Source organism: Tachyglossus aculeatus, chromosome 9 (genome assembly GCF_015852505.1).
Source record: "Tachyglossus aculeatus isolate mTacAcu1 chromosome 9, mTacAcu1.pri, whole genome shotgun sequence".
NCBI classification, from domain to species: domain Eukaryota; kingdom Metazoa; phylum Chordata; class Mammalia; order Monotremata; family Tachyglossidae; genus Tachyglossus; species Tachyglossus aculeatus.
The window spans coordinates 37,140,422-37,162,677 of record NC_052074.1 but is presented as its reverse complement, the minus strand read 5'-3'; the positions used below and the strand labels follow the sequence as shown (position 1 = coordinate 37,162,677).

Genomic DNA, 22,256 nt, shown 5'->3' with positions numbered 1-22,256 from the left:
AGCCCCAAAGCAACCAATGCTCCATCCTGACCGCTGTCCTGACCACTCTCCTGATTGCTTTCCTGACCACTGTCCTAACCTGTCCTTATGGCTTTCCTGATAACTGTCCTGACCACTGCCTTGACTGCTCTTCTGCTCCTACATGACATGTATCAGTAATTTGGGCAACTATGGGAGGTAACCAAAGGCCCTGGACATGGCCTGCAGCCACAGCACCTGGCAGCATCAGCAGAAAGCAGCCTCTAATGGGCTTTACCACTACTACTGATTGTGCTATTTGTTAAGCATTTAGTATGTGTCAAGCACTGTGCTCTGCACTGGGGTATACAAAGGATAGTCAGATAGGATCCAGTCCCTGCCCCAGATGGAATTCGCAGGCTAAGAGAGAGGGAGAACAGGTCCCTATTCCCCATTTTACAGATGAGGGAACTAAAGCTCAGAGAAAGAGCCAATGAGACTTGGGCAGTTTTCAGAGCAGTCAACAGGATCAGCAGGCACGTGCCCCATGAGGATACATGGAGATTGAGAAACCTCCGAAGGGAGAGGCACGTTGGGGGGGGAGGGGGAAGAAGAGAGGGTGTGAAAGACTGAGTGAGCGAAAGAGTTGCGGTCCCCCACCCCCACCATGACATCTGGTTAGGTGAGGCAGTTTATTACCCTGAAGCCCCGAGTTCTGGGACTCTGAAATCAACCAGAAACATGCTCCAAGCACGTGTGGGAACAGCAGCTCAGCCCAGCTCAGCATCCCTGGCTGAGCTTAACTCAGTCAACTCCCCCTAGCTAAGTCCCTGGGGCCAAGACATTGTGACAGGCTGCCCATGTTGGGCAAGGATAAAGTGAGGATGGGGGCAAAGTGGAGCACGCAAAATGGCCTGGCGCTGATTCAGGACAGGGGAAAACAGTGTTACTGGAAGCATGCAGTCAGGACAGGGAAGGAATGGACGGAAGCAGAGGAAGCCAGTGGAATCTCCTGAGCCTCAATCTCTCCTGTCTTTTATTTGTCATAAATAAAGGGGAAAACCTCAAGGTGGCCCTTCTTGACTTCCAACATCCACGATCACAAACTAGCATTCCTCAAAAATACTTCTGAGGAGTAGGCAACCTTTCAGAAGTGTTGAAATTTTAAGAAAAGCAAGATGTTTTACAAACAGGATTAGTGGTTGATGTATAGTAAATGAGGTCAGAAGATAATCAAATTAAAAAAGTTATAAATATTCAGGTACGAAAATTGAAATTACAAAAAGCAGGAGTCAGTAATTAAATGGAATTACAGGGGTGTGTGTGTGTGTGTGTGTAGGTGTGTGTGGGTGTGTGTTTGTGCGTGTGTGGGTGTCCCCGTCCAATGCTGTAGCTTCACGGAGCAGTCTGAGTTGAAATTCAATGGTGATAATTCAGTCTTCTCCCCACACTCTCTCCTGGAAATTCTCTTCTCATCCCATTTGTTACACACCCCGGGTTAGGGTCCATCATCCGGCCTGCTAGGCGAGGAGTTGGGAGGCCACTCTCGTCTCCTATCCAGACCTCACATCCTGAATGTGTTACTGTCAGCACCCAAACTCTGAGAGTTTCAGCACTGAGAACCACTTCCTTGTGTCCACTGGTGGGGCGAGTTCATCATCAGGGCCAAGCACATGGGCCACATCGGCAAGTCTTGGAGGGGTGGACCAGGGATGGTGGGAATCGGGCACTAATATAGTGCAGATCCTGGGTCCAGGGCAGCCCGGCCACTGACAGTGGATGTCTTCGAGCCGGTCCCAGCAGGATCATATGTTGGTCAGCGGGCTCAGGAAGGGCGGGGCGGATGCCGTGCTTTCTTCCTCCCATTTTCCAACATGGTTTCTGGTCCCACTGGAAGGGGACAGGGGAAAGATGAAAAAGAGCGAGATGGAAAGAACTTTGACTGTGCTCAAATTGACTCAAGGCAAAACCATGCCTGGAATATTTCTATTCCTCCCCGGGTCCCACACCTGGAGACTCAGTCCTGGTAAATCCTGAGCAGGCAGAGGGCTACACAAGAGAAAACAGTTAAGGCAGTTGAGGTCAGCATTTGGTCTCCATTTCCTACTACATGTCGACATCTCCATCATAGGCCAGGGTCAGGGGCTTCTGCTGTGGGAGCGGGCTTTCACGTTGGCTTGGCTTCTTGCTGGAAAGGAAGGAGGAGGTGTCAGGCAGACAGACAGGAAGACAGACAGACAGACAGACAGGGGGTTCCATCGACAGTTTACGAGCAGTTGGCCCCTCACCCAGTCTGGGGCTGAGCATCCATGTGGCTCAACTGGAAATGGCCAGGCAGATGTAGATTATCTCTGTGACACTGGGACTGGAACCCACTTCAACAGCTGGGAGTGAGACTGGGGAGGGGGTGGGGCTGGACTATAGGAATGGCGGGAAAGACCAGGCTGTGAGACTGCCCCTCACTACAACTGGGCTGCCGTCTCTCATTCCCAGGATGGTGGGAACCACCCAGGCTGATGGCTACATGATGGATGGCTAGCTGTCCCTGCTTCTCTGTCCCTCTGCAATTGCGCTGTGGTCACTGGTTAGGGTGAGCCCGTCCAGGTTTCCGATGAAGACTAGGCCCTGCATGGCCTACCAGGGTGGATCAGGGGAAATTCAGGAATAGGGGACAAAGAGGCAGTATGGTCTTCCTCAATGATTTCAGTTCTGCTGAGAGCTAGGCAGAGGGCCACAGGGGACTGTGGGCTCCCAGAGTTGAAGGAATCCTGAGGCTCAGCCCAGGGGTCTCCCAGCATGATTCAAACCTGTTGGTGAAGCCCACTCTCCTGGCCTGGGCCTCTGAGAAGTCCCCAGCCCCGAGTCCTCTGCACCTTCCCCTCTCCTATGCTGTGGGGTGGAGGGTGTTGATGAGACAGGTAGACCCTTAGCTGCCCTACCTTCACAGCTCAGATTTATCGACTGGGAAAATGAAGACTTTTGGGTCCCATAGACAAACACAATCCAGAAGCTGCAGATACCCACCAAGTCTCCTGCAGCCCCACTCCTGAGAGGCAGAGCCTGAACCAGGGGGACAAAGCTTATACCGAGGGTCTGTTCCAGGCAATGCCTCTCCAGAGCGTGAGGCACCTATGCTCCAAATTACAGTGGGATTGGGGCCTGCCCAGATTGCCAAACTCAGGGCCCAGAGGCCCAGCCCTCGGGTTTTTTTTTTTTTAGCAAACTCAGGGATGAATTTGAGGGTGTCCGGGCCCAGCCCAGCCCAGCTTGCTAGTGAGCAGCCCCTGGGGCAGCAGCCCCATAGCAGGACCATGAAGGGAGAGATCTCTCAAAGAAACCAAGACCGAAATGTGGATGGTGAATTCACTCAGGTTCACCTTGACCACGGCAAGCAGACCCTCATTTGGACCCAAAGCAGAGGCTTCCCGGGACCCTGTTGCCATAGTAACTGTCTTATGGTCTAAATTAGCAAGGGATGGACCTGAATTAGGATTTTGATTGGGAAAAACTCCCAGAGAAACATCTGCTCTGCTTGGAGGCTGCTAAGGAATAAAATCATTTTAGCTTACGGCTCCGAGAAAGGGTGGGTAAAGGGAACCTCCACCACTGATGCTGTGCCCTCCTGGCTCTCCGAACAATTAATCAATCAGTCAATCAATCAATCAGTGGTAGTTTTGGAGTGCTTATTGTGTGCAGAGCACTGTTCTAAGTGCTTGGGAAAGTACAATGAAAAAGTTGATAGATGCTCACAATGAGCATACAGTCTTAGAGGACTCTCCAGACACTCACTTGCATGCCTCACAACTCCCCACACTGGGCATATACTTGGGCATGGGACACTAATGCTCTGAATTTATGGGAGCCTTCCCAACCCCACTGGGACATAATTCCTGAGCCATCTGAGCAGGAGATTGGCTCCTTCTTCAGGAAACCCTCAGAAAAGGTGGCCATTGTCCAGGAGCCAAGGCAGAACCAAGAACCAGCCTCCCAGGTCAAACCGGCCCATCAGGTGAAGCTTCCCAGAGGGCTGAACTCCAGGGCCCCACTTACCAGACAAGGTAGGACAAGAATGTAAGGAGAAGTACCAGAAGGATGCCACCGGCTGAGAAGCCGTAAACCCAGAGCTTGACTCTACCATCTGTCCAGGAAAAAGATGAGAAAGTCAGGTGGCTCTGACTTAGCACCAACCCAGCACTGAAGAGGAGGCTGTGAAGCCCTCCGGGCACCCAATCACTGCTGAGCTGGCACAACCCTCATGCTCAACCAGCTCCACTGTGGGACTTGCAAGGCCCAGCCTTGGCCTCTGTAGAGCTGGAGCCTCACAGCCCCATCGGAATCGTAACCCCTGCCTGAGAGATAGTCCTGGCCTGGAGCTCTCCGTATGGAGCTAGGTGGGAGCTGGCTCAGAGCTGGTTTGGAGCTGGAAGACAGATGGATCAAGCTTCTGTGGATGATCTGTCAAGCCAATCCTCTGGATCCCTTTTGAAATACCACCTCCACCCAGAGCCTGACCCCTCCAAGATCAGATCAGCTCAACCATCGGGGAGCACCATTTGGATTGACATTTTGGATTTTGACTCCCCACTGCTTGGTGGGGCCTCCTGGGGTTTGACACCTTGGAGAGGTTTGCTACCAGCTTGATCGTAGCCCATTCTGACCCCAGTGGGGGCGAGGGGCTCCATGCCCACAGGAGCCTCCTGATCACAGGGAGCAGCAAAAGTCCTTGCTATAGGACCAAGTCAGTCCACGGAACCAGTATCCCCAGAGGCTCATCTCCAGGGTAAGTGATTTAAAATGTGGCTCCCTTGACATCCCTGCCTCCCATCATGATTTGGCTAGTCTCACTGAAGCAGTCTCTTAGAGGGCCACTGGCTAAATTCAAGGACACTTTGCCAATCCCTTCCCAGTACCCAACTGGAAACAGACCAGCTGGATACCCAATTGTCCATTTTTAAACTGGACTGATGGCCACCCTACTGTACCTTAGCCTCTACCAATCAGTGACCAATGGCAGTCACAACCTGATCCCAACACAGCTCTCTCCCTCCCAGACGAGGGTGCTTACCCGCATCAACTGGATGGAGAGACCAGGTTCTGAAAATATCACGTATTTTCGAGTTCACGGGCTTGTTCTTGGCAGCGCTCGTTTTAACATCAGCCTTCCTGTCCCCGGAGCCCGGGACTTTCAGGCAATAATCCAGGAAGCCATTCGATCTCAGGATTTCCGTGTAACCTGGCTTGCAACCGCACACTCCATTCTGCTCCATAAAGACAGGAGGGGGTGATTCCCAGGCGGCACGATCACTGGTGGGGGCAGGGCAGGGGAGCCGCCCAGGTCAGTGCAGCCCACCCTGCAGCCCACCACAAGCCCCGGCCTCCTGCATTGGTGGCTGCATCGGTGGTGAGGTGTCACCTGCCAATGGACAGAAGGGCTCTCACCTGGGTGCAGTAGGAGAAGGGCTTTCTGCAGTCCGGGTGGCAGTGCCTCACTGCCACTGGGCGACTCTGTGGGGAGCATCCGCCTGGAAGAGATGTTTCAGCGTCACCTTGGGGACACCCTAGGGAAGTAGCCAATGTCACAGGGTCAGCCCCTGGCTCTGGCAAACTGTAAGCCTTGGCAGATCCCCTTTTGTCCCCCACCCAGGAAGCTCTGGATCCCTACCCCTGCCAAGACCCTGGACTTGAGTGATGAAGATGCTTCGACAGCGGAAGACCACAGTGAGTAGAGAATGAGGGCTGGAGGGGTGAGGGGACCTAGGTCCCCTAGGTCTCTATTCTCTACTCACTGTGGTCTTCTGCTGTTGGAAGGTTCCCTCACCTAGGGTTAGCCCCCTCCCAAGACCTTGAGTGATTTCCACCTGGCTGGACAAGGCAGTGATTTATTCTGGGAGTCTGGGACCAAGAACCCTCTTTGGGACAGCCGGTTTGGGTCCCTGTACAGAGGGCAGTGTTCCGGCCCATACAGCCACATTCCCAATTGTAAAGTAGATACACTCACATTGTCCACTGGCCATGGAGACTGAGGCCCGAACTCTACACCAGCCAACCTTTCCCTCCCTCGGTGCTACTGACCCCTCACCCACCTGCTTCCTGGGGCTCCCCACATGGCCGGATGATTGCGGGTTCTGATAGGCCCCAGTGGGCTCTGACCAGCCCCAGCAGGGTCTGACTGGTCCTGGTGGGTTCCGACCGGTTTGTTGGGCTCTGACCTGCACTGACTCTGGGAAGAGGTACCTGTGACGTTGATGCCATCGGAGCGCTGGCACCAGACGGCCCGTTCATTGTTCCTCCAGAGGCCAAACTTCCACTTGTAATGGAAGCATTTCCCTCCTGTGAGGAACCAGTCAGTAAGAATTCTGGGCCTGTCCCCTCCCTCCACACCCACACATTGCCCTGAGATGATATCTATCCAGCCCAGAGGCTGCTCAGGGTGGGGACAGGGCACTGGGGAGAGGAAGGGGAGTCCAAAAGGTACTTGGGCAGGGTGGTACCTGTGAGGGGTGAGGAAAGGGGCCCTGGGCAGTATCTGGGCAAGGAGGGGATGGGGCACTAAGGTGGTACCTGTGAAGGGCGAGGAATGGGACCCCTGGTTGTAGCTGTGCAGGATGGGGACAGGGCACTGGGCTGGCACCTGTTCAGGGTAGGGGTGGAGTTTGGGGGCAGTACCTGTGCAGGGCCTGGTCTCTAGGACTTGCTCAGGGCAGCTGACTCGGTTGTCGAGGGCCTGGGTGATGGATGCTCTTGAACGTGACTGGTGGCCAGTAGCCCCAAAGCTCCTGCCATCTAGGCACGTCAGCTCGCATGCACTCCAGCTGGTCCACTCAGCCAGGTGGCAGTCACCTGGATGGCAATGAGACATGGGAGGTTAGGGGTGGCCCAGGAGCCTTCCAGGCAATACAGGGTTGGGCTGGACCATCTGGAAAAGGCTGTGCTGAACCAATGGCATGGGCTGATGGCACGGGGCTCTGACCTCAGGAGCTCACTGGAGGGAGTGTTGTTTGTGTGGTCAGTCAGCACAGGTAAGGTAAGGTGAGGTGAGGGGTCCCAGTCCTGGCTTGCTTCAGTCCTGGCTGATGTGTTTGCCTTTGGGAATCAGGGGATTCAACAACTCTGACTCTCCCCTCTCAATCCCTGATTCTCCCTCAGTGACCCAGTCCAACCCTGACTCTCCCGAAGTGACCCAGCATGAACCATTCAGCACTCTTGACTCTCCCCCTCCATCCCTGACTCTTCCCCAGGGACCCAGTGTGGATCCGTGGTTCAATCAGCAAATCTGTCAATCATTAGTATTCCTTGAGTGCCTACTGTATTCAGAGCTTCGTACTAAACATTTGGGAAAGTAGAATAGACATAGCAGATATGATCCCACCATTTAAGGAGCTTCAGTTTAGTGGAGGAGAGAGTCAGAAAGATAAATTACTGAAAGGGGAGGTAATAGAGAGTAAAGCTTTGGAATAGCTGTAGATTGTGTGCTGCTTTTGGGCAGGGAACATGTTTATCAACACCACTGTATTGTATTCTCACAGGCACTTAGTATAGTGCTCTGCACATAGTAAGTGTTCATTAAATACCATTGATTGATTGATGTAGTAGGCATATGAATGAGAAGCAGTGTCATGTAGTGGGAAGAACCCGGGCATGGGAGTCAGAGGGTCTGGGTTCTAATCCTGGCTCTGCAATGTACCTGCAGTGTAACCTTGGGTAAGTCACTAAACTTCTTTGTGTCTCAGTTCCCTCATCTGCAAAATGGGGATTCAATACCTGTTCTCCCTCCTTAGACTTTGAGCCCCATGTGGGGCTTGATTATCTTGTATTTTCCCCTGCATTTAGTATAGTGCTTGGCACATAGTAAGCACTTAACAAATACCATTATTATTATTATTATTATTAACATAAGTGCTTAGCTCCCCTTAGGAAGATTCACTGTGCTCATGCACTCCGATCCCAACCCTAGCGGGGATATATCAACCGGCATGGCGGGAAGGGCAGGTCTCATTGTCAGCTGCCATGGTCTGAGTGCGTGAATGTAGGAGGCCCTACGTGGAGGGGTGAGTCAGGGAGCATGCGATCTTTGTCTCACGAAGCACGAACGTTTCAGGGGAAAGAAGTTTCACCTCAGCACAATGCACTCTGCTAGCCCCTAGGAAACTGAAAGTGTTTGCAGCCAGGAGGAGGGGGGAGGGAAGAGGGAGGAGAAAGGAGAGACAGGAAAAAGGAAGGACAGTGAAGAAGGGAGAAGGGAAGGGGGAGGAGAGACAAGACAAAGGAGGAAGGAGGGAGGGGGAGAAGGAGGGGGAAAAGGGCAGAAATCTGAGCAATGGGGGATTCTGAATCCAGATCAAGCAAGCACAGGTCATTCTGAAGATTGGACCCAGGCCACAACATGTGCCGGTGGGTGTGTACCTGGGCAGGGCACTGAGCACAGCCGCTGCAGGGGGCTCTCGGGCGGAGACACCCTGGCACACAGGGCCTCTTCTACTGGCAGTGTGGAGGGAGGGAGAGAGGCGCCGTGGACCACGCAGGTCAGTGTCCGGCTCTGGAGCCCTTCACCACAGTTTCCGCCCTGGGGAAGCCAAAGGACACAGTGACTATTACTGCCATGCCATCGGCCCCTTCCCCGGGCCCTCTGGGACAGTGACCAGGAAAACCCTGGGCGGCTATCCCCTTCCTCCTACCCTTGTACTGGAGATTGGCCACCACGGTTGGGGCTGGGGGGAGGGTTAGGGGCATGATGGAAATCCAAGGCTGGGAGGACAGCAGCAAACAGAGGTCAGACATGTACCTCTCCAGGGCTGGGAACCTGCAGTCTCACCCCTGATCTTGCTCAGGAGAACAGGCCGCGCCATGGACTGAGGGCCAGCCTCGCTAGCCCCCCGAAGGGGATACATTCCAGCCAAGTCACAGGCCCGGCACCAGTTCAGGTGGACGGATACCCAGGAGTGGAGGTCAGGGCCTGAGGCCATGGCACCAGTTGGATTCAGACAGATGGGCACGCTGGGCCTCAGCCAGCGCTGAGTGGTTCCGATCACAATTTGTGGGCAAGGGCCTGGGCAGTTATGGAACGCCATCATCTGCAGGGGGTGTCTGGCGGATGGACGGCAGACAGACAGGGGACGGGGGAGGCAGGGAGATACCTCAATGGTGCAGGGGGACCACCCTCCAACCAGCCAGGCATAGCAGGGCTTCACAGGGCAGGGCTTGCTCTGGCTGAGCTGCAGTGGGCAGGGTCGCCCCTCTCCCTGAGGCTGCAGGATGACCTGGCGCATGCGACTCATGTGACCTGCATGGAGAATGGAGGGGCAAGGGGGGAGAGAGGGAGGGGTTGCCACCGGCCCTGCACCTTCCCACTACCCCAGCACACGTAAGCTGACTTGTCCAAGCCCTCCCTTGAGACTTATGTGGATCTGTATGATCCACCAAACCATCAGTTAGTTTATTCTGATGACCCCATTTGTCAACAATTCATGTCTCTTTCCCTGTTAGAGCATAAACTCCTTGTGGGCAGAGATCATGTCTCAGGTTACATGCTCCACATTCAGTTATTCCTTCAGCGATCTCATCCCAGCCCATTCTAAATACCTGCTGTACCTTTGTTCTTGCTTCTACTCCTATGATTTGTAGAAAATATTTGTTTGCCCACCTCCCCTTTTAGGTTGGAGGCTCCCTGAGGGCAGGGTGCCCGTATATTGTGCTTCTGTTGTTTCTCTCAAACAGAGGTACCCAGCACAGCGCTTAGCACACAGTAGGTGGTCTGTACAGTGCTCTGAACCCACGAGGTGCCCTCTACTGTGCTCTGCTCAAAGTAGGCACTTAGCACAGTACTCCACACCCACTTGCCAGCTAGTTCAGCACCCTGAACCCAGTCAGTACCCAATACAGTACTCTGTTCGTGTACAATGCTTTGCGCATACTAAGTGCTTAGTACAGTGCTCCACACACACTAGTTGCTTAGTACAGCATGCAGTACATAATGGCACCCAGTACAGTGTGTCATTCACAGTAGGCGCCCATTACAGCACTCTGCATACAGGAGGCTCCCGAGACAGTGTGCCGGAAACATTAGGAGCTCAGTAAGTATCATTGACAGATGAATTAATTAGGAGGAATGGGAGGGCCATGGGCACTCTGGCTCTGCCTAGCGAACTGGTGTTTGGCTTCTAACACAGAGTTGTGCCAATGGCGGCAGTGATGCCTGGTCACCTGGCAGGAGCCGGTCCTTGCCCCAGGGACAGAGTTACCTGTAAGGCCACACGACTGGGAACACTGGGACCAGGAGGACCACAGGGAGAGGCAGCAGTCCACCAAACACTCCACAAGGCAGTGCGAACTCAGCGGTGAGGGCTTGGTCAGGCCTAGCTGCAACAGACAGGGACAAGGGGCTGCCCTCAGCTGCAGATGTTCCCTTTTCCCCCCTCATGGGAGGAGCCCCCAGCCCTGCGGGCCAACTGCAGCACTGAAGGAGAAGCAACTGCTCTGCTCAGGGAAAATGGTAGAGATGAACTTGGATCTGCCCAGTTGTACTGGAGTGTCCAGAAAGTCAGGGGTGGGAGAGAGATAGTCAGGGGTGCTGGATGGCAAGTGCTGGGTCCTTGGGGGGAGAGTCAGAAATGGCGAGAGGAGTCAGGTGTGTTGGATGGTCTGTGCTGAGTCACTGGGGAAGAGTCAGGGATGGAGTGGGGGGAGTTGGGGGTGCGGATGGCACAAGCTGGGTCACAGCGGGAGAGTCAAGGATGGAGAGGGAAGAGTCAGGGGCTGGACAAAGGATGCTTGACCACTGGGGGAGAGTCAGGGATGGAGAGGGGAGAATCAGGAGTGTTAGATGCTCTGTGCTGGGTCTCTGGGGAAGAGTCAAGGATGGAATGGGGAGAGTCACAGGTGCTGGATGGCCTATGATGGGTCACTGCAGGAGAGTCAAGGATGGAGAGGAGAGAGTCAGGAGTGTTGGGTGGTTCATGCTGAGTCAGAGGGAGAGAACCAGGGCTGGAGAGGGGAGTCCGAGGTATTGTATGGTCCATGCCGGGTCACTGAGGGAGAGTCAGGGTGGAGAGGGGAGAGTCAGAGATGTTGGGTGGAGTCCAGGAGGGCAACCAGCATATGGTTCCTCCAAGTGCCTTTGTGGACCCTTTCAGAGATAGAACCCTGGGCTTGGTGGACAGTGGGCTGACTCAAGGAGGGTTGTTGCTCATATCGCCTCACAGTGTTCAGAATCAAATTTCAGGGACTGAAATCTTGTGGTTATAGTACTTACCAAGCTCTTCCTATATGTCAAACACTGTAGTAAGTGCTGGGGTAGATGCAAGTTAGTCAGGTTGTACAGAGTCCCCGTCCCACAAGGGGCTCATACTCTAAGTAGGAGGAAGTAGGACATAAATCTCATTTTATAGATGAGGAAACGAAGGCATGGAGAACTTAAGTGACTTGCCCAGTGTCACAAAACAGGCAAGAGGCAGAGCTGGGATTAGAACTCAGGTCCTCTGACTTCCAGTCCCATGTTTCTAGACTGTGAGCCCGTTGTTGGGTAGGGACCGTCTGTATATGTTGCCAACTTGTACTTCCCAAGTGCTTAGTACAGTGCTCTGCACACAGTACATGCTCAATAAATACGATTGAATGAATGAATGCTCTAATTTTTTATAATATCTGTTAAGTGTTTACTATATGCCAAACACTGTACTAAGCGCTGGGGTAGATACAAGCTAATCAGGTTGGACACAGTCCATTTCCTACATGGAGCTCACAATCTTAATCCCCATTTTACAGATGAGGTAAGTGAGGAATGGAGAAGTGAGGAACAGAGAAGTGTGAAGAGACTTGTCCAAGGTTACACAGCAGAAAAGTGGCAGAGCCGGGATTAGAACTCTGGTCCTTCTGACTCCCAGGCCTATTTTTCAAGCACTAGACAACCTTGCTTCCCTGACACCCTACTAGCTGTTTGTTGTCTCTGCAGGCCCAGCCAGGAGCAGGGCCGTGGATCTGGCCAGGTCCAGCCAGCAGAGCAGATGCCGGAGTTCTGTAGACATGTGGCAGGGAATGTCACTGTTTATTGTTGCATTGTACTTTCCCAAGCGCTTAGTACAGTGCTCTGCACACAGTAAGTGCTCAATAAATATAAATGAATGAATGAATGAGTGACAGAGGCTGTGTCCAATCTGGCTGTGCTGAATCCGCTCTGGAGTTGGTGCCATGCTCCGCCTTGGGCCTCTGTTCAATCCCTCCCTTCATCCTTGTCGCTAGAGAAGTCATTATGGGCAGGGAATACATCTGTCTATTGTTGCACTGTGGGCAGGGAACATGTTGGTTATTGTTGCATTGTACCCTCCCAAGCACTTGAACAGTGCACCACACACAGTAAACGCTCAATAAGTACGATTGAATGCATGAATGAAAGGAGTCAGCGGCCCCAGCCAAGACTGGGAAGATCAGGAACGCAGAGGACAGGGTCTTGGAGGATGATCCTAGCCCACACACATCTCCTTGAACAGGCCAGGCTGAAGGGTAGGGCAGGCTCCCCCACTACTTGTGGCAGCTACCACTGCCCTGGCAAACACTGAACTGGGCATCTGGGCCAGGGGGAGCGGGCACGTGCTCACCTGCTCGCAGAAGCCAGTGGCAACAATCGCTCCATCGCTGCGCACACAGCTGAGCAGGCGGGTCCGGACGCCGTGGCCACAGGTGGTGTTTCCTGACAGCCGGCAAGTGCTCCACTCTGAGGGCCAGCAGGAGTCGGAGCTCAAGGCTCAGAACTCAGAGCTCAGGGCTCGGGATTCAGTGTTCAGGGCTTGGGGCTCAGGGTTTAGGAGTTTATGGCTCGGGGTCTGTGTAGATGGAGGTGGGAGAGAGGCAGGGTTGGGAGAGCAAATGGACCTCTTGGACCCGGGAGTCCCAGGCCTGGGACTCCCGGGACCCCTGGGACCTCCCCCCGGCGGTACCTGTGAGGTTGTACTGATGCTGAAAACAATTCTCGTTGAGCACACAAGGTCTCAGCTGCACATCTTCTGCACAGGCTCCTCCACTCAGGGCAGGTCTCAGCACGCTCCGGGTCCTCCTCTGTGTGGTGCGCGGGTCACAGGGCTGGATGGACACAGAAGGGCACACATGTACCAGTCAAAGTTCCACAGGTTATCGACACACACAGCCATGGCATACACACAGCCCCATGGGCTCCAGCCCAGAGAACCCCGGGATGTCAGTTCTCTCTCTTGCTGGCGGGGGGACCTTCTCCCCTCCACCCTTGATCCAGGAACCCTGCCCACTCCCGTGACAACATGAAAAGCATAGCATAGTGGACAGAGCACAGGCCTGGGAGTCGGAAAGTCTTGGGTTCTAATCCTAACTCTGCTACTTGTCTGCTGTGTGATCTTGGGAAAGTCACTTTACTTCTCTGGGCCTCAGTTCCCTCACCTGTAAAGTGGGCATTGAGACTGTGAGCCCCACATGGGACAGGGACTGTGTCCAACCCAATTTGCTTGTACCCACCCCAGCACTTAGAACAGCACCTGGCACACAATAAGCACTTAACAAATACTACAATACTACTACTACTACTACTAATAATAATAATGTTGGTATTTGTTAAGCACTTACTATGTGCCAAGCACTGTTCTAAGCACTGAGGTAAATACAAGTTAATCAGGTTGCCCCACATAGGGCTCACAGTCTTCATCCTCATTTTACAGAAGAGGTACCCGAGGCACAGGGAAGTTAAGTGACTTGCCCAAGGTCACATAGCTGACAAGTGGCAGAGCCGGGATTAGAACCAATGACCTCTGACTCCCAAGACCATGCTCTTTCCACTAAGACATGCTCCTTCTAAGCCCATGCTCTTTGCACTAAGACACTCTCCTTCTAATGATTATCATTATTACTGTTATTATTATGGAACACAGGTCAGCGTCCTCTCTCTGGCCAAGGCTTGGGGCAGGCAAGCTTTCACAGAGGGGTACTGTGAAAGGGGGTCATGGGTACTACCAATCCAGAGGACACCCTGTGCCTTCACCTCTTTCACAGCCTCCTGAATAGGGAGAACAGATACCAAATCCCCATTTTACAGATAAGAAAACGAGGTCCAAAGAAGTGACCTGCTCAAGGTCACAGAGCCGGCAAGTGGCCCATGTTCTTTCCACCAGGCTATGCTGCTTCTCTGACTGATTGATTGATTTGGGGCTGCCCTCCAATCCCGGCCCAACCTCTAAGTGATTATCTATGGGAATGGGTGCCGGAGCAGGCAGGGAATCTGAACAGAACAGCTATGGTCAGGACCCCTCTCCCTGCCCCCCACCCCCACCCCTAAACCCTTGATGCAGAGTCTAGATGCTTTTCAGTTCCCAGGTACAAGGTGCCACCCAAGGGACAACACAATACACATAACACAAATCTCGGAGAAGTGTGGGCAGTGCAGAACTATCCAAACCTAGGGATTGAATCAGAGTATGGCAACATCATCAAGCTAGGACATCCATTTCACAAACGTTCAACTGAATCATCAGGGCATTATAGAGAATTAAATTTGATATGCTTTATTCCATCCCTTAAAAACCAATCAAAACATTTTCAAAATAAAGTGATTCCATATTTCTCAATACTAGCAGTGTGATTATTTTCTGAAAGGTTATGCGAATTTAATGTGAAAATGTAATGTGAATCCATTTTCCTGATTAGACTTATTGGCTACATGAAAGTGAGAACTTAAAAATAATAACAACAATAATGAGGCTAATGATTTTTTTTAAAAAATAATTGTTGGATCTTACTATGAGCAGACTGCCCTGGGAATCAGATATTCAACCAAGTGAGGTGGACCTATCCAGTGTGCGTGCTAGCGAGACACAGAGAGAGAGAGAGAGAGAGAGAGAGAGAGAGAGAGAGAGAGAGAGAGAGAGTGCTTTGTTGGAAGATGGCACTCCTTGCTGCAGTCTGGTCCCTAGCCAAAGACTTGTCCTTTGAGTGGCTGCGCTCTGGAGGGCTGGGTGTTAATCAATTAATCGCATTTACTGAGCAGTTAATTGTGAGCAGAGCATTGTACTAAGTGCTTGGTGTTGCCTCAGAGTCCTGCCTGGCCTCTCTTGGCCCATCCCAAATCCTCCACCATCCACTACTTCCTTCCTTCCATTCTGACTTCTCCGTGGGGGTCAGCAGGGTGGCTTGCCACTTCCCTCTGCTGGCTTCCTGCACCCTGCCCCCTCGCCTGAGGCTGGGCTGCCCCTAGCCCACCTTCAAACCTCCTCCATCCCTTCCTCCCTCTATCTGTCTGTCCCTCCGTCCCTCCCTCCTCTTTTTTATGGTATTTGTTAAGCACTTACTATACTAAGCACTGGGGTAGATTCGAGTTAATCCGGTTGGACCCAGTCCCTGCCCCACATAAGGCTCACAGTCTTAATCCCCATTTTACAGATGAGGTAACTGAGGCACAGAGAAGTGAAGTGACATGCCCAAGGTCACATAGCAGACAAGTGGTGGAGCTGGGAATAGAACCGAGGTTCTCTGATTCCCAAGTCTGTGCTCCATCTACTAGATCATGTTGCTTTTCACCTGTTTCACTATCCATCCTTCCCTCCAGCCATCCCTCGATTGTTGAGGTGGCACAGATTCACTCCAGATGATCACTTTCTGGGAGTGGCCACTCTCATTCCTGTGGATGGCCAGCTGGCTCTCTCTGCTCTGCTCTGTCTCATTCTCTCTGGCCTGCTCTGTCTTGTTCTACCTGCTGCACACTGTCTTACTCTCTCTGCTTAGGTCTGCCATGCTCTCTCTACTCTGGTCTGTCTCACTGTCTCTGCTCCAGTTTGTCTTGCTGTCTCTGCTCCAGTCTGTCTTGCTCTCTTCACTCTGGTCCACCTTGCTCTCTCTACTCTGATCTGTCTCTCTGTCTCTGCTCCAGTTTGTCTTGCTGTTTATCTTGCTCTCTCTTCTCCCATCTGCCTCACTCTCTCTGCTCCAGTTTGTTTTATTCTGAGAAGCAGCATGGCTTAGTGGAAAGAGCACGGGTTTGGGTCTCAGAAATCGTAGGTTCTAATCCCAGCTCTGTCACTTGTCAGCTGTGTGACTTTGGGCAAGTCCCTTCACTTCTCTGTGCCTCAGTTACCTCATCTGTAAAATGGAGATTAAGGCTGTGAGCCCCACGTGGGAAAACCTGATTACTTTGTTTCTACCCCAGTGCTTAGAACAGTGCTTGGCACGTAGTAAGCACTTAACAAATACCATCATTATTAGTATTCTCCGGTCTGCCTTGCTGTCTGATCCAGTCTACCTCACTGTCACTGCTCTGATCTGTCTCGCTCTCACTGCTCTGCTGTCTCACTCTCTCTGCTCTGATCTGCCTCACTCTCTCTGCTCCGGTTGGTAAGAGTCAGTCACAGTGCCTGGTCAGGATCCTGTCTGCTCCATTAACTAAAAGGGTCATTATTTTTCCTCTGCCGCTGTAGACACACTGTTTCTCAGGCATGGAGGTGACATACGTTATTTCTGAAAGATCAACTAATAACTCTTCTTATATGTGGAAGGAAATATTTCCTTGGTGATTTGGCGAGACTGAAGTAACTCTCTTCCCTTGAAAGACCATCTGTGTCTTTTCCTTTTAACCTTGGTGGGTTTAGTGCCCATCTCAGGATTGACTGGGTGCCTACTGTGCAAAAAGCACTGTACTAAATGCTTGGTGGATGATGCACTATCCTGAGCACCCACTGCATGTGGGGACTGTACTGGGCACCCTACAGTGTGCAAAGGGCTGTTTTAGGGATCTGCTTGTGCTAAGAACTAGGGGCTTAGAGAAAAGTGATAAACATTATCTGTGCCATCATGGAGCTTGCAGTCTAGTGCGGGAATCTGGAACATGAAATTCTAAGTGAGAAGAAGAGAAAGCTTTAAGAGCAGACTCAGGCAATGAATGAAGAACAAGTAAGAGCAGGTGAAGCCAGTGTTTCTGGGGAGACTGGGTGAGGAGGCCGACGAGTCCTCATCCCCTCTCTCCCCGGGGACCACCCCCCACAACTACATGGAGCCTGGGGTCAGAAAGTGAGTTTTTACAGTGCCAGGGTTATCAACTGTTTGGAAATTGCTATGCAGTCCGTAAAATTGATCTGAAGTTCATCTGCTGGTAATGGCATGAGAAGATTTCTAGACCTGCAAGCAGGGCAGTGAGAGGAGTCCCTCTGGTGCCAGGCCATGGTGCTCTGGGGCTGCGTGCTCCCGTCTTCCTGCCCCAAGCTCTGCTGCCACCACCGTGGTTGGAGTCCGGACAGAAAACAAACCAACCAGCCAGCAACACCATCTCCTCTTTCCCTTCCCATGCCCCCTGCACATCCTCTTCTAGTACACTCTGCAACACAGCACACATACACACCCTTGAGAGCCCCATCTTTGACCTTCTGTCCTCTGTTTCCAAGGTCTCAACCACTGCTCGCCAGCCTCACTGTCTCTGCTAGACGCCTATGGGACCTCAGACCTGAGCCTGAGGGGTGTTACCTGTGGACACGGGCTCCAGGACTCCCAGTGGGACAGGACACACTGGCTGGGACAGAAGCGGATGCAGCGCTGGGCTCCGGCCGGAATTTCTGCCTGGTCACACAGAGTGCGGTCCACCATCTCCCCGCCACTCTCCCCCACCGTCCTGATGCACCTGCAAGGCAAAGCCCATCCAGGTCCCCTTATCCTCAGCCACCTGGTATCCTGGCTACAGAGAGGGTTGGGCACAGTCCTCGACGTGGGGCTGGATCCCAGGGCCTGAGGCTGAAGGAATGAGTTGGGCCAGGGACTCAGGAGTCTGGCTGGCAGGGTCTGGGCACAATCCCCTTGGTGGGGCCAGGGCCCAGGGTCCAGGCTAAAGGATTGAAGCACGGCTGGGGCTCAGGAGCCTGGTGGAGAGCTGGGGCACAGTACCCAAGGCTGAAGAATGAGGAGGGCTCAGTTTTGAGAAGAAACCTCCAGGAGCCAGCTGGGCAAGCACATGAGACACAAGGAGCCCTCTCTACCCAGGACTCTGACTCTGAGAGGCACCAAGGCTCTTGGAGAGGCCAGGCACTGGTTGCCTTTCTGGGGACCCATCTTATGTTTAGGGATTTGACCATATATATCCCTGAGTCTCCCCACTCCATCCCTGTCTCTCCCCCAGTGACTCAGCGTGGACCATCCAATACCCCTGACTTTCCCCACTCTGTCCCTGACTCTCCCCCAGGAACTCAGCATGGACCACCCTTCTCCCTGACTCTCCCCTCTCCATCCCTGATTGTCTCCCAGGGACCCAGAGTGGACCACAAATATCTTTTCAATGTTATTGAAAGGACCCATGTTTTGACGCACCTGACCTTCCTTGTCTGCAGCCCCTCCCCACAGAGCAGGGCTGCAGGGTCCCCAGGGATCTCACACGGAGACCAGGGCCCAGCCGCCCAGGAATAGCGGTGGCATTCGTCGAAGCACGGCATCGTCTCATGCACCTGCCCAGAAGGAAGGAACACACTTCACATCCTGCCACAGACCGATTCAATCCCTGCACCACCTACCCGACGCACCTTGTAAATGGTACCCATGACCCTGGCCACACTGAGACAACAACCACTCTGAGACAGTAGCCTCCCAGAGACAACAGCCACAGCTGATAACCTGATAGAGAAACACCATGGCCTAGAGCATGGGCCTGGAAGACAGAAGACCTGGGTTCCAATCCCAGTTCTGCCAATTGTTTGCCACGTGACCTTGGACGAGTCACTTAACATCTCTGTGGCTCAGTACAGTGCCTGGCACAGAATAAGTGCTTAACAAAAACCATAATTATTATTAATTATTATAAAATGGGGATTGCATCTTTCTTCCTCCAACTTAGACTGTGAGCCCCATGTGGGACAGGGACTGTGTCCAACCTGACAAATTCGTATCCACCTCTGTGCTTAGAATGGTGCTAAAAAACATAGTAAATGCTTAATAAATACCATTAAAAAAACAGACCAGAGATAACAACCGTTCCAAGATGGTCACCTCTCTAAGACAGCAACCAATCCCAGAACAATAACTGCCCCAAGACAGCAACTGGGTCTGAGACAGAAACTGTTTCTGAACAACAACTGCCCACAGGAAATGGCCATCCCAAGATGGGAACTACCCTGAGACAATAACTGCTCTGGAACAGTAATCATGTCTGTGACAACAACTATCCCAAAGACAACAATCGTCCTGAGACAACAACTGGCCCAAGATAACAGTCTCCTCAGGACAACAAGCAGTGCAGAGACAACACACTATAAGCTCCTTGTGGACTGGGAACATATCTACCAACTCTGTTTTATTGTACTCTTCCAAGTGCTTAATGCAGTGCTCTGCACAAAGTAAGTGATCAATAAATACAATTGATTGGTTGAACAACCATTCTGAGACAATGACCACCCGGAGACCATGGCCACTCCGAGACCTTGGCTGCTGAATGATACGGCAGCGTGCACGAACGGATGGGCTCAAATACGCTGAAGGTATTCACTTGTCTAAATTGCGAACATCGAGAATATGTTAAAATATTGCTCTATGTCTCCACAAAACAGAATAAAAGACAGTTCTCTCTTCAACTGCAAGCGAGCGGGTGGGAATTCCATTACAGTTTCATTTTCTCCAACAGCTCACATCTCCTCCATTAGATGGCCTTTCTCTCAATTATGCGCCATATTGTCCCTGCCGATGTACTTTAAGTGACAATTGAAAAATATGAGAGGAGCGTTTACTTTTGCATAGAGTGTCCTCGGAATGCACGCACAGAGGGGAGTGATTCATCCTGCAAATTTCCTTCCGTTGGCTGTGACCATAAATCCCGACTGTGCTGCCCTCTGCCCAGGTCCCAGCATGGATGTCCGCCTCAGCTGCTTCCCCCAGGGCCTGGGGCCAGTGGAGAGGAGCCCAGGGTGAGCCATCCCTAAGCAGGATGACCAAGTTGTGAAAGCTGGTGGCGAGAGGTGGGTGGGAGACGCAGTGGCAAGAGGCAGCAAGGCAATATCCAAAAATCCCTTCCGGTTAAACAGGACAAAGGGGCATTGGTCCCGGCTGCCTCCCAGCTCACAGCTGCCCTTCGACCCCTTTCAGCCCCCCTGCTGACCCCCCCAGACCCTGGCTGCTCCCTGGTCCCCAACTGCCCCTTGGCCCACAGCTGGGAGAGGCAAGGTTGGGGACAGTCCCCCAAGAAACAGAAAGTTGCACCCTCAGGTCTGATGACCAGGGCCTCGCTGCCCACTCACCTAGGAGGTGGGCAGCTGTGCGCATCTGTCCAGTTGGGAGCCTTAGAGGTCACATCCCCTGTAACCTGGAAGTGGTCTTCCTCTTCCCAGGAAAACAGGGGAGACCCGAGTGAGTTCACGGTGCAGGGAAGAGGGCCAGGAAATTTAGGGGTATAGGAGCTGGGCCAGGTAGAGGGACAGGGCCAAAACTGCCTGGTCACACCCAGCCTCAGCAGCTGTGATCCACACCAATTGGCTTAGCAAATTTACGTTGATTGCATTCCTCATTAACAAAGCTCCTTAAAGGGAAAGGGTCACATCTTTCACTTCTTCTTAATGCTCCCAAGTACTTCATACAACACTCTGCTTACAGTAGATGCCCAGTTCAGCGCTCTGCACACAACACTCACTCAGTATAATGCTCTGCTCACAGTACTAGTCTCACTTTCTGCTCACAGTACTCATCCAGTATAATGCTCTACTCACAATACTCTCCCAGTAGAGTGCTCTGCACCCAGTAGGCACCCAGTTGGTGATCTGCATACCGTAGGTGTCTAGTATACAGATCACTGAACCCAGCAGGTGAACAGTACAGTGCTCAGCACTCCATAAGCATCCAGTACAGGGCTATGCACACAGTGAGCATTCAGAATGGGGATCCTGATTGCTACCTGGAAGAGGGAAACTCTGTGGTTCCCCCTTTCCTGGCTTCACTGCTGTTCCACACCAGCCCCAGACCCGGGTGCCATTCAAGGAATAATGTGAGCTGGAGCCCCCTGTTCCCATGGAAAAAGCCTGACTACCGGAAACTTCTCCCCACCGAGCTGATCTCTGGCAGATAAACCCACCCTGAGCCCCTCGAAGACATCACATCATACTGCATGGGCACACACTGACACCATCATATCACACTACAAGGACCCACAACATACTAGGCCAGAGTCACCTGCTGACTCCTTCATGTCACAATGCACATGCACACACTGACACCACCACACCATGCTGTGGACACAACATACCAGTGATACACTAGGATTTGCACCCTTTATTCACCTCACTCTCAGCCCCTCAGTACTTATGTACATATTAGCAATTTATTTATATTGATGCCTATTTCCCCCTCTAGATCATATGCTTCTTGTGAGCAGGGAATGTGTCGACCAATTCTACTATACTGTGCTCTCCCAAATGCTTAGTACAGCGCTCTCCACAACAGTAAACCCTCAACAAATAGGATTGATCGACTGACATCATTTGAAACATTTAGGGGAAATCAATCAATCACTCAATCAGTGGTACTTAGTGAGTGCTTTATTATTTGGAGAGCACTGTACTAAGCGCTTGGGAAAATACAACACAGAATTAGAGGACATGTTCCCTGCTCATAATGAGCTTACAGTCTAGAGGGGGAGATGGCCATCGAAATAAATAAATACAGGGGAAAGAGCTGTCCTCCACCACCACCACTGCACCCTACCCCACCCAGGGTCGCCCCTCAACTGAATTCTCCAGGTAGTTTCGGTCCAGGACTCTAACTTTCTTCCCACAGTGGATCAATTCTGCCCTGCTGCCATTTTTGAGAGCAGCTACAGGGTGTCCATGTTTGAGAGAAGGATTGTTCTGGCCATCTATGAAAGCAGCTGCACAGTGGCAATTTTTGAGAGAAGCTGCATGGTGGCCATCTTCGAGGCAAGCAGCTGCACAGTGGCAATTTTTGAGAGAAGCTGCATGGTGGCCATGTTCGAGGCAAGCAGCATGACAGCCATCTTTGAGGGGGGGAGCCAACGGATGCCATCGTTGGGAGGTCAGACCTTGTCACCCCAATCCCACACTGCCCTAGTTTGCCAGCTTCCTTTATTCACAGTCTGAAACCAGCCCTGGTCCCCAAGTGGGTCTCAGGCAGGTAGGTTTACAGCAGCCCCAGAGCTAAGGTTCTGAGGAAGGAGGGGCCCTTGGAGCTGTCCCTGTCAGCCTTGAGAACCCCCACCCCAGGTCACCTGACTACGCAGGCAGACACCCCCGCCCTGCTCTTAGGCGCTTGAGAGGACGGGCGTGTTTTCTGCTGACACTGTGGCTGCTGCTGTCTTGCCTTAGACGGAAGGCCGGCATTGC

At 52.4% G+C, this 22,256-nt stretch overlaps 1 protein-coding gene across 1 annotated transcript in view; it reads right to left on the bottom strand.

The window, feature by feature from the left end:
• Positions 1 to 976: 976 nt before the first annotated feature.
• The window catches only part of THSD7B (thrombospondin type 1 domain containing 7B), a 134,564-nt gene continuing 113,284 nt past the window's right edge, over positions 977 to 22,256 (bottom strand). The window contains exons 16-28 of the mRNA XM_038751316.1: positions 18,253 to 18,386; positions 17,419 to 17,572; positions 12,888 to 13,029; positions 12,549 to 12,664; positions 10,197 to 10,314; positions 9,093 to 9,238; positions 8,362 to 8,521; positions 6,625 to 6,798; positions 6,193 to 6,288; positions 5,398 to 5,480; positions 5,024 to 5,216; positions 4,009 to 4,096; positions 977 to 2,146 (exon numbers count right to left, since the gene is read on the bottom strand). Of these exons, the coding sequence (XP_038607244.1) occupies positions 2,065 to 2,146; positions 4,009 to 4,096; positions 5,024 to 5,216; positions 5,398 to 5,480; positions 6,193 to 6,288; positions 6,625 to 6,798; positions 8,362 to 8,521; positions 9,093 to 9,238; positions 10,197 to 10,314; positions 12,549 to 12,664; positions 12,888 to 13,029; positions 17,419 to 17,572; positions 18,253 to 18,386 (1,686 nt within the window). The 3' untranslated portion in view covers positions 977 to 2,064. The remainder of the gene's footprint in view (positions 2,147 to 4,008; positions 4,097 to 5,023; positions 5,217 to 5,397; positions 5,481 to 6,192; positions 6,289 to 6,624; positions 6,799 to 8,361; positions 8,522 to 9,092; positions 9,239 to 10,196; positions 10,315 to 12,548; positions 12,665 to 12,887; positions 13,030 to 17,418; positions 17,573 to 18,252; positions 18,387 to 22,256) is intronic.